Here is a 17,500-nt window from a genome sequence, read left to right as displayed (position 1 = left end):
CGACAGATGAGTTAATGATATTAGCTATTGGCCCAGCAATCACAGTCGCCGACTCTTTAAGAAGTCTCGGTGACATCATGTCGTGGCTGCATGATTTACGGACATTTATATCCCGAAGCAATTTCTCTACTAGTGCCTGATTTGTGTGTTGAAATTTAAAATAACCTTTTGTATTGAGTTCATGAATGGCAAGAATTCATAGTCCTGTCCATAGTCCGCTTCATTTACTTGGGCAGCGCAATCAGCAATTTGAACAAAGTAATTGTTAAACAAATCAGCGATTTCCTTCTTGTCATTAATGACCATATTATCCTCTTTAAGAATTATGTCGTTTGCTTGTTTCGTTTTAGAATTTAAAAAAGGGCGGTAAGCAGACCAGAATTCGCGCGGATTCTCTGACTCTAATGATTTCCTTCGGAAATGTTCTCTTATGGCTTTACGTCTAAGGGAAGTGCATTTGTTACGCTGGCATTTATACGTACGTTCATTTCATGTCCCCAAGGGGCTTTTCAGTGAAATATGTAACTAACAACAACAAAACACAATAAAATTAATTATATGTAAGTAAATGCACTAAGGTCTATCGACAGGTCTATTGACTGTTTTTCCAAGCTTGGCATCCCCCTCCATCCAGACAAGATAGAAAGTCCGTCAACGTGCTTCACCATCCTGGGCATTGTATTGAACTCTCTGAATCTGCAGGCGCGCCTTCCTCGGGACAAATTTGATAGGATAACTGCCTTGTTGGAGGACTGGTCCCAGAAGCGTTGGTGTAGACGCAAGGAACTGGAGTCTCTAATAGGTCACCTTCAGCATGCCAGCAAGGTCGTACCCTAAGGTCGCTCTTTCGTGCGCCAAATGATCAACCTGCTATGCGCTTTTCAACACCACCCGATGAGGAGTTCTTTCTTGTCCTAGCCTGTTGGCGGGAGGTTTTCCAGTCTTGGAATGGTTGCAACTTCCTTCAGTACCCCAAGTGAGCTCCACTCCCCGACTTCGAGTTTTCTTTAGGAGGTTCTTGGTTACGGAGCAGTCTTACAGGGTCACTGGTTTTCAAGTGCATTGCTCCCAACACAGGTCTCTGAGTCTATCAAGTACAAGGAACGTTTCCCAATCGTTATGGAAGCTTACCTCTGGGGTCCCCTATGGGCCTCCAAACTGGTCAACTTCCTATCAGATAACCGCTCAGTGGTGGAAATTCTGCGGTCTAGCATTTCAAGAGCCCCTTCCATCATGTCCTTGGTTCGCTATCTGTGCCTGTTGGCATCTCGTCACTCCTTCTCTTTCTCTTCCTCCCCAGGTAGAGGGAAGTCTAACCCGATCGCTGACTCCCTGTCTCGCTTTCAGTTTCAGTGTTTTCGCCAGCTAGCCCCTCATGCAGACTCCATTCCGACCCACGTTCTACAGCAGCTCCTCTTGGACTTGGAACTTCCCTGTCAGATGAGTGCCTCTTCTACTTGACTCAGGGTCTTACCCCTTCTGCCAGGAAAGTTTATGCTTCTGTCCAACGCCGCTTCGTGGATTTCTGTGCTCAGGACAATAGCCTATCTCCTTCGGGATCAGCTCTCCAACCAGTGAACATGTGCTTATCCATTTCTGCTGTCATCTTGCTGATACTCTCCACCATTCGTTCATTAAGGTTTACCTCTCAGCAATCCAGTCCCTTCACATCGAGGAGGGTCTGCCTTCTCTGCTGGTTGGTTTCCTTCGGTTACAGTGTGTGTTGCGGCGTATCAAAGGCCACCAAGGCTCAAATAGGGGTCAGCGCCAACCAATCGAGCTGATGCACATTATCCTTGAACTTGTCAGACTACAATCATACATGCTGCTGTCTCGGGTTTTTTTGGTTTCGCATGCAGTGGTGAGTTCACTGTCAACTCCCCCTTTAATCCGGACATCCACCTTGTTGTCAGTGATGTTCAAGCAGATTCTCTAGTCAATCCAGGCAGCTTCAGGATTCATATTAAGTGCTCTAAGACGGACCCCTTTAGCCAAGGTTGCTATATCTACGTTTGTGCTAGGAAACGTGATCGGTGTCCAGAACTCGCCCTTACCCAGTATCTACAAGTCTGTGGTTCAACTCCTGGCCCACTCTTCCTTCTCTCGGATGGCACCCCCCTACATCGCCCATGGCTGACACCCAGTATTCAATCTATCCTCTCCCCTGCTGGGGTCCCTGGTTGCTACACAGGTCATATCTTCCGCATTGGCGCAGCTACTTCAGCAGCCTCTTGTGGCTTACCAGATCACCTCTTCAAGACTCTCGGCAGATGGTCCAGCGATGCGTATCAGATCTATATTCACACTCCCGTCAGTACTATCGTGGGGGTAGCAAACCTTCTCACTTGACAGCTATTTCTTGCGTATCTTTCTCCTTTCCTAGTTGTTTTTTGTAGGGTGCCTCGGGACTTTGGTAGTTCGGGGCCAGGGCTTTCCCCAGCCCTGAACCCTTCTTTCCCTCTCCAATCTGGCTTGCGTCAACTCGGAGAGTCCCTTCGGCTTGGAATGGGGGTTCATGGCTGGGTTGCGGGGATTTGCTAGCCATGGGGGCAGTATTCTATCTAGGGGCTGGCTGACCACAGTGGAAGCCCCTGGGTATCCCAGGCACCCACCTTCCACTTGAGCCAGACAGTTGGTTAACGCTTAATAAAAGGCCATAAATGCCGTAATTGAATCGCGATATTACATATGTTGTTTTACGGGGAGCCAGTTGAGCTGCCTGAGAATGGGAGCCACTAACGATTTTACAGGAAAAATTCTGAACAGCTTGGAGTTTGGCAATGTTAGATTGTGAAGTATTGCTTTAGACTGAACAGGGATAAAAAAGGTAACAGTACTGAAAACTATCGTGTGGATAATAGGAATTAAAGTGCGGTTGTCGAAGCAGTGTTTAACACGGTTTATCTGGCCTAGTCGTGACATGCAAGAAGCGACGGTTGCATTGACATGATCGTCAAAAGTTAAACTTGTATCCAGTGTAACACCAAAGACTCTGGCGGCCTCCGCTGGAACAAGCTGTTTTCCAAGAAGTAAAAGCTTGACGTTTCGAGTCTTAGCGGCTCCAAGTTTACTGCCACAAACTAGGAGCTTCGTCTTGTCAGGGTTTAACAGTAACTGGTTGTCCAAGAACCAGGTACGTATTCTTGTAAGCTCTTGATTTATTTGTGCTACTATGCGTGATTGGTCTTGAAGCCGGAAAGACATAGCACTGGACCTAACAATGTTGTGGAGCTGATGGCATATTGTTCATGTAAACTGCTTAAGAGGTGTGGTCCTAATATACTCCCCTGAGGCACTCCAATGGCCACTTGCAGGTGTTCCGATGATGCTGTGCCAATCGTGACAACGTGATAACGATCGGTTTGATAACTACGAAACCACTGCAAAGCTAAAGGCGAGGCACCTACGTCTTGCAGCTTGACAAGCAGCAAGTTGTGATCTTTACTGTCAAAGGCCTTGCTCAGTCATGTCAAGCAGAACTACTGCCGTCAATTGCTTTTTATCAATTGCACTTAATGTCATGTCGGTGGTCTGAATCACAGAGGTTTCGGTGCAGTTACCGCTTTCTTTGGTAGACAAGCAGCCTTTAGAAGTTAGGTATTCCATAAGCTGATTGTGAGCCACTGTCTTTATCATTAAAAAGTGACATTGGATGCAAGCCTGAATATGTCTGCATGCACTCTTTTAAGTGAACAATACAAAGGACCAAATCTCCTGAGTATCGTCGTATGATCTGCATAGCCCTTATCGGAGTTGTTAACGTTTTGCCACATAAACGAGGCTAAGGGGTCATTTTGTATCCAAATTGACACTTAAGCCTCTTTTGCATGTAGTTTTAACAAAAGAAAATGTGCATGCAGGCTCAACTCCAGTAAGGTCTATTGGGAAAACAAAATGTACAGGCGAATAAGGTCTATCGCACACAAATCTGTAGAAGCAGATGGTTTTTTTTACAGTGCATGTCAGACTACTTAAGGTGCTGTTTATTATTTGTCTGCTAGGAACTCGTCATGCCGGTGAAAGTGAACAGGACTCATCATTGCCAACCCCCATGGTGGCTGAAGCTTCCGTAGAACCCACAGGTAAAGTCCTATTCTTCATTGCCAATGTATAATTTCACTTCACATTGAATAGTCGTTTTCTTGCTGTATTGTTTGTGTTCTGTTGTGGAATTTTGATTATACTTCGCAGACGTATTGAACATAGTAATGACATTGCTGTGTCCAGACCTCTTATGTCATTTATTTTTGTCATTATTTTCGTCCATTGATATCTTATGGCCATGAGGTTGACAGTACATGTAAAGGGAAAATTAGTATATTTTCTGTTTTCATCTGTTTCCTTAAATTTCCAAAGATTCCACGTTAATTTGAAGTGACAAGAACCCAAACGGAAGTCACCTTCAAAGGTCTTATTTGCATCTATTATCATGGTTAAGATAATGGACAGAAATTGAACACTCATGTCCAGAAATGAACCTAATGAGATGCATGCCCAGTACTGAACACTAAGTGTCCCTTTAAGTCTAAGCCTTTGCTACCAATTTATCTCAATAAATATTTATCTTCAACAATAAGGTAAGGGTAAAAGTTAGCGTTATTTTCAGCTTACGGTAAATGTAGCTGTTTATCCTTACTCGAGGAGTAGCATTTGGATGACACTTCGTGACGTTAACTGTCTGTATTCTGAGACACAAGTGGTGTTGAATTTTGGGAGAACAGCAAGAGGACACTTCATGACGCCTGGTACGTGGCTACGCCATGCTGATGAGGCCCAGCAAGGCCGCAACCGCTGTCCATGGCTGCTAATTGACGGAGTGAAACGGTTATGCGCATGCGTGATGTGTTAGCAACACCCGTTGGTGTTAGCGTGTGTCACCTTGCTTTTTTGTTTTATCTAATCAGAAGCATTTCTCGACATATGAATTGAAAGTAGCATCTCTAAAAGGTGGTGTTTCTGTCAGTTAAGTGTCATTGTCTGAGAAATTGTTCCAGGGGCCAAAAGTTGTGGTCAACCGATTTGGCTGCAACTTGGCACAGAAGTTGGGTATAATGAGATATTTCAAAAGCCACTTTGGATCACTTCTCTGAGTTACAGGAGGGGTCTCATTTTTTCTCCTTTGAGCACCAAAAATCCAGCCTTCCAGGGGGCATTTTGAAAGTGTGATAAGACCCCACTGGTAAATTGTGCTGCCAAATTAATTTGACCATGAACTTTACTATAATAGAGCTTTCAGTTCGTGCATGTAACTTTGTCCTCAAGGTATTGCACAGAGAGGAGCCTGGGGCTAGAATTTGGCCAAAATTGATGTTAAAATTATAACCCAAAATAGCCATTTTTCAAAATTTCACTATAATCACCTGCCTTCTTGCATAACTTCCAAACCTATACCCCTGTTTCCTTTAGTCACTCAGTTATCAAAATCAGTTGAGAAAAATTTGGCTTGTTATGGTTTATTGAATTTTTGGAACAAACACTTCATGCCCCTCTAAGGCGATGCAAAATGGAATTTTGAGCCTTCGGCTAGTAATTCAGGCCATAAACAAACCAAATTGTTGACAAGAAGCCTTTATTCTGTATTTGGTAAGTGACAATGAATTGTCAAAGCCAAATCAGTTTCGTTGTTTAGAAATAACACCGATTCTTACCTTAAAATTGATCTAAAACGGGCCTCTGATTAGCGCAACAAACACATAATTTAGCAAATCAAAGGTGATTTTATTCTTTGAAAACCTAGTAACCACCAAAGAACACAAATGACGATGTTCTGATGTACATGTAGCAATCTTTGTACAAGATGCTTAAATTTTTCTTTGATTGATAGTCGTCAGTTTCACGTCATATTTCCAAGCATTACTCCAAGCATGGAAAGTCTCCATATTTTGTCAGGCCCATTTTTTTATATTTTTACCATTTAAATTTAGCTTATCAAAAGGTTCGTCAACATGTAATTTTCGTCTGATCTTGTAATAGCCTGAATAGTTGTTTTAAGTACCCATCAGCAAAGGAGCATGACCATACATACGTAGATTACACAGACATATACGAGCTTCAGTGAGCAGTATCGAGGTGAACTGTGATTTTCCGAGTCCTTTAGAGCTGAAAAAATGAAACCATCCATCCACGGTTAGGAGAGCTGGATAACAAAAAGCTTGTTTTGCTTTTATAAAGAAAATAACCCAAACAAAGCCTTGCATTGAGATGGTGCACGTGTTACTACATCAAGCTAGCTGGCCCGCCATTTTGGACTTGAAGAGTGTGGGGACTGGACCGAGTTCCCGTCAAATCCTTCTGCCGTTTCGCGGGAATTTTTTCTGTTTTCCATCAGGTGTGTTCGAAATTCTAGAAAGTGATCTGTTTCAGGATAATTTTTGATGGCACTTAATTCCTTTGAGTTAAATGACCAGTGCAGTGTCACGTCATGGGCTGTGCAAGAAACAGGAATGCTTCCTTTGTTGTCTTGCGATAGTGACATGACTGCATGATTAAAGCACAAGGAGAAGAGTTCAGGTGTGTCCGGGGAAGACCAGGGGCACCCAACGAATCTGTTCCTCACATTATCTGTTCCCAAGAGGAATCTTGCTGGCTGGCAAATATACAGGTGTTTCGATGAGCTGGCTGGGAAATTTTGTTATTGATAGAGGTTTTGCCTGGGAATTACTGACTTTTTCTAGCATTTTAATCCGAGCTGGCTGTAGAAACTCTGAAGACTGAGGACGAGTAAAAAAAAAAAAAAGAACCCCTTCCCTCTCCCAAACATACGACGGCTGGTCAGAGTGATTGCGCTTGCGGAAAAAACCTGTTTTGTCCCGGTTTTGTCGCTTTTGTTCGGACGTTTTGGATCGAGGGATTTGAAAGCGCGCGGAATTAACGGCTGGGAGATAAATTTGATCAGCTGGCTGGGAAACCAATCAATTTTATCTAGCTGGCTCGGAAATTTCTTGTGTGTCTTGCTAGGAAAAAGGAACAGATATTGTTCTCCCAGCAACACTGAAAAACACCTGAAAATGCCTTAATAACATTTATTTTCATTAACTGGGGTATAATAATACATTTTACAACAAATTGGTCGTTGGGTGCCCCTGGAAGAAGAGGAAGAAGTGGTGATGCCAAAGCTACAGGTGCTTCAAAGTATCAGTTAGGGATCATATACGCTCACAAATGATTATTAATGCAGTTTACGAGACTCTTTTGCTTGAAGAAAGACAATGATATATAATTTACGATGTTGTCGTCTCAAATTGTTTGTTCACATAGTTGATTGATTCCCATGTTAATTTCCTGGGTCCTTACGAAGAGCACTAAACATTCAACAAACTCATCGCAGCAACATCTTTATATACATATATATAAAATAACGATAACAATAATAGAAATAACTTGAAGGCTGTTTTTTGTCTGCGCTCGAGGTGTTTGTTTACGTACATTCAGCTTGTCACGTTTGGCAATGCACAATTCGAGCGAGCTTGCATTGAAACTCCACCGGTCTCCTTTATTTACCTGTTTCGTCGAAGACAAGTCAACTTAGAATAGGCTTAGCTACGTAATTCCGCAGGAATTTTTTGGGGAATTTTAGACACGAAAAAGAATTTTAGAAAATCTCAAGAATATTAGAAAAAAATTGACAAATACTAGAACTTAAATAGCAGTATACATAGGAGAATACTGAACAGCAACATTTCACAGGCAGAAACGTTGAAAGAACGTTTTTATTTTTCTGTATTCCTACCAACCAAGAGAGGGCTCAGTCCACCCACATGCTACAACTGTGTCTAGAGTACTGTTCACTGAGCACAACAAATCAGCAGTTTTCAGAGTTATCTACACTACAACTAATCAGCGGCTATTCACCAAAAGAGGCCCTCGCTATCAAAAAAGAATAAAAATTTTATGAGTTTTTTAGGGAACTTTAGAGAGTTTTAGCAGATAACACTCTAATTTAGGTATATTTTTTCATTATTCTTTTAATTGAATAGTTAACATTATTTTAAACAATTTTTTAAATTGAATCATGAAATTTTTTTTTTCTACAAATATACACAAATTTTCCGTGCTCTTCCAGAACGATTCAGAGTCAGTTCCCATTCAAGTACGACATGTGTGTTCATTGCCTATGCATTATTTCAAGCAAATCCAATAATATCAACTAATTCGGACGATTTTGTGACGACGTTTTAGTGACATTTTCTCCCTGAAAATATCAATTTCGTCGAAAAACTTAGATGCAGCATGTTTGCAAAGATCTTTGACGAAAAGGGTAAATAATGGAAACCGGTAACTGAATTGTGCATTGCATGATAAGCGTGTGCACGTGACAAGCTTAATGTAAACAAGCAGCTCGAGCAGACAAAAAACAGCCTTCAAGTTATTCTTATCGTACTTGTTTTTGTTTTTTTTGGACAAATTTGATGAATGTTTACTGCTCTTCCTAAGGACCCATGATATTAACATGCGAACCAATCAACCATAAACAGACAATTTGAGACGACAGTATCGTAATTTACATATCGTCGTCTCTAAATCTCTCTTCAGTCAGAAGAGTCCCCTAGATCACGATAAATGTCATTTGTGAGCGTATATGATCCCTAACTGATCTTTTGAAGCACCTGTAGCTTTGGCATCACCAGTTCTTCCTCTTCTTCCCCGGAAACACCTGAACTCTTCTACTTGTGCTTTAATCATGCAGTCATGTCACCATCGTAAGACAACAAAGGAAGCATTCCTGTTTCTTGCACAGCCCATGACGTGACACTGCACTGGTCATTTAACTCAAAGGAATTAAGTGCCATCAAAAATTATCCTGAAACAGATCACTTTCTAGAATTTCGAACACACCTGATGGAAAACAGAAAAAATTCCCGCGAAACGGCAGAAGGATTGGACGGGAACTCGGTCCAGTCCCCACACTCTTCAAGTCCAAAATGGCGGGCCAGCTAGCTTGATGTAGTAACAAGTGCATCATCTCAATGCAAGGCTTTGTTTGGGTTATTTTCTTTATAAAAGCAAAACAAGCTTTTTGTTATCCAGCTCTCCTAACCGTGGATGGATGGTTTCATTTTTTCAGCTCTAAAGGACTCGGAAAATCACAGTTCACCTCGATACTGCTCACTGAAGCTCGTATATGTCTGTGTAATCTACCTATGTATGGTCATGCTCCTTTGCTGATGGGTATTTAAAACAACTATTCAGGCTAAATTTAAATGGTAAAAATATAAAAAATGGGCCTGACAAAATATGGAGACTTTCCATGCTTGGAGTAATGCTTGGAAATATGACGTGAAACTGACGACTATAAATCAAAGAAAAATTTAAGCATCTTGTAAAAAGATTGCTACATGTACATCAGAACATCGTCATTTGTGTTCTTTGGTGGTTACTAGGTTTTCAAAGAATAAAATCACCTTTGATTTGCTAAATTATGTGTTTGTTGCGCTAATCAGAGACCCGTTTTAGATCAATTTTAAGGTAAGAATCGGTGTTATTTCTAAACAACGAAACTGATTTGGCTTTGACAATTCATTGTCACTTACCAAATACAGAATAAAGGCTTCTTGTCAACAATTTGGTTTGTTTATGGCCTGAATTACTAGCCGAAGGCTCAAAATTCCATTTTGCATCGCCTTAGAGGGGCATGAAGTGTTTGTTCCAAAAATTCAATAAACCATAACAAGCCAAATTTTTCTCAACTGATTTTGATAACTGAGTGACTAAAGGAAACAGGGGTATAGGTTTGGAAGTTATGCAAGAAGGCAGGTGATTATAGTAAAATTTTGAAAAATGGCTATTTTGGGTTATAATTTTGACATCAATTTTGGCCAAACTTTAGCCCCAGGCTCCTCTCTGTGCTATACCTTGAGGACAAAATGCACGCACTGAAAGCTCTATTATAGTAGAGTTCGTGGTCACATTCATTTGGCAGCACAATTTACCAGTGGGGTCTTATCACACTTTCAAAATGCCCCCTGGAAGGCTGGATTTTTGGTGCTCAAAGGGCAAAAAATGAGACCCCCCCTATAACACCAAAACTAAAACTCAGGGAAGTGAACAAAAGTGGCTTTTGAAATATCTCATTATACCCAACTTCTGTGCCAAGTTGCAGCCAAATCGGTTGACCACAACTTTTGGCCCCTGGAACACTTTCTCAGACACTGACACTTAATTAATCTGGAACTTTCATCGGGATATGTATGGGTATGAACGATACGATAATAACACTTTTAACAACTTACAGCTTTTTCCTTAAAAGTCACGATTAAATTTAATTGGTTTTTTTCACGAGTAAAGGGGTAGGAAAGTAGTCACACGCGTCACATAATTGAAGAATTACGTTTTCCACGGCTATCTTTAGTACGGTGGTTATTGCCCTACCAATGAAAATTGCAACGTCGACACTTTCCATGGATGACGTAAAGCCTTTTTATGTATTCAATACTTGCTTCGAATCAAGCACTTCAATAACGCAAAAAAGAAATATGTTTTCTAAATAAAGAGTGGAATATTCATAAAATTTTAAGTACATAAACGTTTTAACAGCTTTTGGGGTTTCTCTCCTCTGACTAGAACATTAGGGAGCTTAAAGGCTGGTTTTCACTAGTGACGGAGTTAGAGTCATAATCAGAAGCGCAGAGCGATACGATCTAGTGAAAATGAAACTGTTGGAGTAGGAAGCAGACTACCGATTCCGCTTATGACTCCGTCGCTTACGATCTAGTGAAAACTGCACTTTTGGAGTCGGAAGCAGAAGCGCAAGGATAAACCAATCACAATGCTCGATTCCAAGCATTGTGATTGGTGGGTTCTTCCGCTTCTGCTTCCGACTCAGACAATCTAGTTTTCACTCCGATTCCGTCGAGCTTATCACTTCCGCTTACGACTCCGATCTTTTATTTTCACTAGGTCATAAGCACTCTTACGACTCCGATTCCGACTCCGTCGCTACTGAAAACCAGCCTTAATTAAGCAAGACGACGACGACAGCTATGAGAACGTTGTCCAAAAATATTATTTCCCGTTATTGTTATAATTTTGCGATTACCACAAGTCGCGCAGCATGGAAACTGTGTGTCCACATTCCAGGAACAAAAACGGTGTGGATATTTACAGAGCTCGCTTGCGTGACAAAAGCTGGCGCGAATCGACTGAATTAGAAGGGACTGCTGGCAGTCTAGTTAAATGTTGGCATATGTTTTAGTGACGGTTTATATTAAAATCTGCCTTGAATTTCCGTTTATTAACCTCCAACAAAACAATACTTTAATTCTGTACTACTTTTTTGCAGGTGCCCATTTGATGGGCTCCTGTCATGCGTTATTTCCAGCCGCCATTGCTTACACTGTGGTCGTCAGGGAATTGCTCAGACAAGTGTACAAAAGGCGAGCTGAGTTCAGTCCGCTTCCTTGGAGCAAAGCCATGAAGTTACATCTGGATCAAGTCTACACTAGACTAAAAATTGTCTCAAGACCGAAAAAGATTGTTCGCTCTACAAGCTTGGAAATAGATTTGGGTAACATTTTCAGTTGTGAAGGCGAAGGTTCCATGGCCCTAGCAGAGGGAAATCCGGGAATCGGCAAAACCACACTCTGTCTTAAACTTGCTTATGACTGGGCGAATGAGTCAATGCCCTCTACTTCCCCTGCCTTCGAACTTGTATTTTTGCTCAAATGCAGAGACTTAGACGGAGACATAATGGAAGCCATTAGTGAACAGCTCCTACCCGACGACATCGAGGTAAAGACGAAGGAAGGTCTGCTGAACTTTATCACAGACCCTGTTAACCAGGAAAGAATTCTTATCATTTTGGACGGATTGGATGAGCTCCCTGAAAAATCTCAGGATCATGTGAGCAAACTTCTCGACCGAAAAATTTTACCGTTATGCTATGTGTTGGCTACAACTCGACAAGAAAGAGGAATTGAAGCCCGGAAAGAATTTGCATTTGATATTTGTCTTCAAATTGAAGGATTCACTGAAGAAGATTCTTTTGAGTACATCAGGAAGCATTTTAAGAATATTGATCCATCCAAGGGAGAGAGGCTCATTGAGGAAACAAAAGAAAACACTTTATTGCATGCCCTACGAAACAATCCTCTAAATTTACTTCTCCTTTGCGTTGTTTATGAAGATCATGAAGGAAAGCTGCCGTCTTCCCGTACTAATCTCTTTCAAATCATTGTCCGATGTCTGTTGAGAAGATATTGTGAGAAGAACAGTGTGAAGGCTTGTGAAGAGGACAGCGATTTGGAAAAGCAATTTGAAGCAAACATCCTTGTTCTTGGAGAGCTGGCTTGGGAATGCTTGCTGAATTATCGTCATAGTTTTCGGGAAGATGAATTAACAAAGCTTGAAAGAAGTGATGACAAATTGGTAGTTCGTTATCTCGGCCTTGTATTCAAAGAAGAAAGTTTGAAGAGATTGAAACCAAACCATGAATATTTCTTTCTTCACAAGTCGTTCCAAGAGTATCTGGCTGCGTCATACATTGCGCATAAGTTGCGAAGAAACCAGTTTAATGTATTCTTGGTTTTCACCCACGTGACCTTAGTCCTTGACAACCGTCGTTAACCGCCATTGTGGAGCCCCTCGAATCGTAAACAGAGACACGTAGAGAGAGATGTGAGTGAGTTGTAGTGCGATGGTTCTCTGTATAATACCTGGCTGTGGAGTAAAATCTGGAAACAAGGAAGGTATTAGTCTATTCCGTATACCTATCGTTGTTGATAAGAACGGTGAAAGTTATAAACAGCTAACAGAAGATCGCCGAAACGCGTGGATTTCACAGATAAGCCGAGACGACACGAAATCGAAAGACTTTGTTTCTGGGAAGCCTGCCTTACTCTGGGACAGATACAACGAACAAAGGACAATTTAAAAGCTTTCGCAGCGATTGCCTCACGGCTTAATGTTAGATTTTAACTTTAAGTGTGGGGTTGGACTTATTTTGCTGAAGTTGTCTTTACAGGTTTAGCAATTAAAGCTTTTGCGGTGATTGCCAGTAACGGCTTTTGCTGTGAACAGTTGTGTTTTATCCTGTAAAGCTTTCGCAGCGATTTAGCACGCGTTGGTTCAGGGTTTTAGGGTAAAAGGCGAGCGAGTCAGAATTTTTCGAAAGTTGGCTTTTTTTTCGATAAAGCGTTTCTCGGCTGGGTTTCCACCGATGTCTTCCCAATTCACACCACCGAAGCGCTTGAACCCCTCGAACAAGTGTGCTCAATTTCGACCGATTAAACCACAACATCGCGGAGAAAATTCATCTCATTAAATATGCCCGATGCAAATGAGGTGCTCCGGTCGACGCCGAGTGTCAAACTTCCGAGTCACCTTCGCCGCAAACAACAACAATCTTGCCCGCGATTTCCTTCCCTTGCTTAAACGAACGCAAAGAAACCAGAAATCATCTGGTTGTACGCTTTCAAAATTTTGAAGGTCTTAAACTGCTTGTTTGTATAGTAGCTTGTCTCTAAAACTAACTAGGAAAGCAAGTCTGAGACTTCTAGAGGAGCCAAACTGATCGCTCCGTATGGCCGCTGGGTCTACGCAAACGACAGAAAATCTTCTTCAAATAGCGCTCTCGAACGTGGCTTTCGAGGTTTTTTTTGCGTAGGATGAAAGTACTGGTACCTCGTCGAGTGATTTTGGGTCGCTTTCTTGGGAAATATCCATTGGAAAGATGAATTATTTGAAGACTTCGAACGTGAGCGCTCAAAATGTCATACATTTCCCTATAATTAGGGGCACCAGAATGGCGGAGACCTAATTTGCATAAGGTTATGACGTCAGCTGAAAACCGAGAATTTGAGGATTTAAGCTTTACTGATTTGTGCTTTAATTTTCCGCAAGTGTTTTTATTTGTGTGTGGAATACTGCGTGAGGAGGCAAGTGTTCTTTTCACACAGATTGGTGAGAACCTGAAGGGTATGTGGGACTGGCTCGAATGCAGTGAACAAGGTGCGAATTTCTTTGTTGAGAGCTTCAGTGAAAGTGGAAACCCTGAACGAATGGCAGATGCTTTGTTCCGATTCATACCTTTTCCACGGGTCCTACACTTATCCTTGCTTACCGATGATCCGGTTGGAAATCTTCATTGGAACGTAGTTGAAGTTTTAAGGGCATGTACAGGCTTTTCCAAAGTTCAGACACCTGATGTTCACATTGAAATACCTCTCGATGTCGTTTTTAGAAATTTCAAAAAATTGCAGTCTCTTCCAAAGATAAAAAATCTCGACATCTCATATGAATTAGAAGAATTAGAGGTAAGCGATGATTGGGAGAGTGTTGCTGAACTTCTGAAAACAAGCAAGACCTTAGAGAAAGTGACGTTTCCTCTTTGGGATGAGTTGAGCGAAGGCTGGGCCAGGGCCCTTGATGCTGGATTATGTGCTGATTCACCACTGTCATTTGTTGTTCTCAGGATTTATGGTTCCTTGAGTGAAATGGCAATAAAAGCTTTAGAGAATCTCTTACATAACAAATCTCTGTCCTCTCTTTCTATTTATATCTGCGGAGATATGCAAGACTCGCTGGCTATGGCCCTAGTAACAGGCCTTGCAGGTCAAATTGCAGTCAAGGTCCTTGATGTGCGTGTCAATGGAAAGCTGGGTCTTTATGGTGCTAATTTAATTGAGCGAGGTATCGTACGAAGTAATTCCCTTACTAAGTTAATTGTTTCTCTTCGTGGAGAGGTTCCTGATAATTGGCAGGCGGTTGGGAGGAATATTCATTCACGATTAGTATAGGTAATCGCATGGGGCCGAGTAAAATTAAGGATTAATATCACGCGTGTTTTCAGAAGTTGCTGAAATTGCCCGAGTCGCGCAGCGATGAGGGCAATTTCAGCAACTTCTGAAAACACAAGTGATATTAATCCTTAATTTTACGAGGACCCATTGCGATTACTTGTTAATAACATAGAGGGCAAAATTTTCTTAACACTGTTGAGGCACCTCGAAAAACAGACAGCTAAGCGTAGTTAAAACACTCGTTCGCTCGGAAGCAAAACAACTAACAAACAGACAAGCAAGTCAACTTGTTCTTTGCGTCCAAAACGAGTATAGATGATTGTTATTTACGTCCACTCGAGAGGAAAATACGAGTTTCATTCCTGAACAACAGTAACAACGATTAAACCAAATGTTAAGCTTCAATTTATTTTATTCACCTGTGCTGTAGAGGGTTTTACCACTTGCAAATACGCATTCGTAAACATAGCAAACGGTTTGTCCAAAGAAATCCACCAAATTTGAGCTACTTGTTCCTCCCGTCAATGGCAAATTGTTCTGTGACCCTTTTTGTTGAGCTGCAAGATGTCGTGGTAAACTGAAAGCCCTTGACGAAAGGAATCATTTTGTTTTTCAACCACACAATCCCGCTACGCCGGGCGCCATGTAAGTCGATCCAAGTTTTAAGCTTTTCATGAAAAAAATCTTTTGCCCTTCTTCTTGTCATTCGAAAATTCAAATTCCAGATCATCTTTTAAAGCTAGTTCTTAATCTTTATGCCTTTTTGACGAATGCAGCGCGAATTAAAAGACAAACTTCGATGAACTCGAAGTTGTTTTGCTCAAACAGAAGAAACCAACTGAATGTGGAAGAGGTACGTTCAGCCAATCAGGAGCGAGAATTTTTGGCGTACGACCAATCGTGAGCGAGTAATTTTGCCCTCTTCTCAAGCAAAATAAAGAAAAAATGCCCTCTTCATTGACCAATCAGTATTCAGTAATTTTGCCCTCTATGTTATTAGGAAGGGAAACATCCGCTTCATTTGCTCTCTACCCAAATACCTTCGGCAAAGTGACAGCCGCTCAGGTGACACAGTGTTGTCCTTTTGAGATAACAGATGGATTACCTGGACAACAAAACGTCACATTAAATGTTTGGGGTGAATTGGGTGGTGATGGTGCAGAAGCTTTATTTGAAGGCTTATCGCGCAGCCCGGTGTCTCACCTGACATTGGACATCCACGGAAAGTTAACCGATGACATTCTTAATTCCACAGCAAGATGGGTTGAGGAACGAAATACACAGGCCTCCTTAACTATCAACACTTGGGAACAGTTAACCAAGGAGGAGAAAGATCTTTTCGAGGAACTTCAATTAGACAAGAATCCAGCAGTTACCCTTAATGTGCGTGACGTTCCTTCTCCTCCAGAAGAATCCTGTGATAACGAATTTGTCTCTATTGACGACCTTGAATCTCTGATTGCGCTCTTTAAGGAAGCCAAAGATACCGGAAAACAGAATCTCAGCGCAACAATCAGCATTGAGGGAGACAGTGATTTGGACAACGGCGTGGATGCTCCTGAAGCAGCTTCTTCTCCGAACTTCAGTCGTGAACCAGAAGATGGTCTTGATTACGTCTTAGCAAGCAACACCACACTGAATGCTCTCAGTTTGACATTCAACGATGACGACAACGCGAGCTATTCATGGGCATTCCACCTGGGAGCTGGTTTGGCACTCAACACATCACTGAAGAATCTTACCCTAACAATTATCGTCCACAAGAGTGTGATAATATTGGAAGATTTTGATTTCGTGAATGGGATGCACAGAAAATGGAGACAAGGCCTTGTCTATGGTTTGAAACGCAACTCGTCACTGAAGAATCTCACTGTGATAATTGAAAACCACAGCGATGCATTGAATCTTGACCTGTACATTGCTGATTGGGCACGGAAGACATCAATGGAGAATCTCTTTCTGACAGTTAACAACCACTCATGTCTAAGCAAAGTCAGTCTAGACGTAGGTTTCGCAAGCGAGAAATCACTGAAGAATCTCACTTTGACAATTAACAACTTCGTCGAATTGAATCTTGACTGGAAAAACCGTTCCTTGGAAAACAAGTCAATAAATGATTTCTCCGTGGCAATTAATAACTACGGCAATTTAAATGTTACTGATAATTTTAATAACTACTGCGATAGAATTGGTATGACTACGTTCTCAGGATTTTTGTGGCAATTGAAGTCTTTAACTACTTTTAATTTGACACTCAACTTACGCGGCAAAGGAGGTGAAGACCTTTTTTATGGTCTTATGACGGAAGCAATGAGAAGTGAATCACTTGAGACACTGAGATTGAAAGTTAACGATCGACAAATTGGAAATGGCAGCCGTGGATACCACTTCAGCGACGTTGTGTTAAGGTCTCCATCACTTTCGTTCTTAGAATTAACTTTCAGTCTTTATGGTGTGGAGGAAAGCTCGATAGAATGAAACTTGGAACGCGAAAGCGGTTGCATCGGAAAACTGCAGGTACACAACTACTAAACTATCTGAAAGTACACTGTAAGTTGTCGGTCAGCCCTCTGTTGTTTTATGTTGCAATTGCGGAACTTCCTTATGATCGCAAATTGTCGCCGCTTGGGAGGAGAAAATAGTCTCGCTCTCGAATCATCTGGTTCGAAGAGAAAAGAGGGAAATACCTATCAAATTTCTTCCATTTTGTTCTGGAAAATGTCCTTTTTTTCAATAGTGAACTTCGTTCCCATTGCTACTGTCGG

General features: G+C 41.6%; 1 protein-coding gene across 1 annotated transcript in view; it reads left to right on the top strand.

Annotated features, from left to right (window-relative positions):
• The window catches only part of LOC137984460 (uncharacterized), a 41,867-nt gene that overhangs the window by 19,642 nt on the left and 4,725 nt on the right, over positions 1 to 17,500 (top strand). The window contains exons 11-14 of the mRNA XM_068831632.1: positions 4,002 to 4,082; positions 11,279 to 12,515; positions 13,793 to 14,726; positions 15,666 to 17,252. Coding sequence (XP_068687733.1) covers positions 4,002 to 4,082; positions 11,279 to 12,515; positions 13,793 to 14,726; positions 15,666 to 17,213 — 3,800 coding nt within the window. The 3' untranslated portion in view covers positions 17,214 to 17,252. The remainder of the gene's footprint in view (positions 1 to 4,001; positions 4,083 to 11,278; positions 12,516 to 13,792; positions 14,727 to 15,665; positions 17,253 to 17,500) is intronic.

The sequence above is a fragment of the Montipora foliosa genome, chromosome 14 (genome assembly GCF_036669935.1).
Source record: "Montipora foliosa isolate CH-2021 chromosome 14, ASM3666993v2, whole genome shotgun sequence".
Taxonomy (NCBI): domain Eukaryota; kingdom Metazoa; phylum Cnidaria; class Anthozoa; order Scleractinia; family Acroporidae; genus Montipora; species Montipora foliosa.
This window is presented reverse-complemented; position numbering and strand designations above follow the sequence as displayed.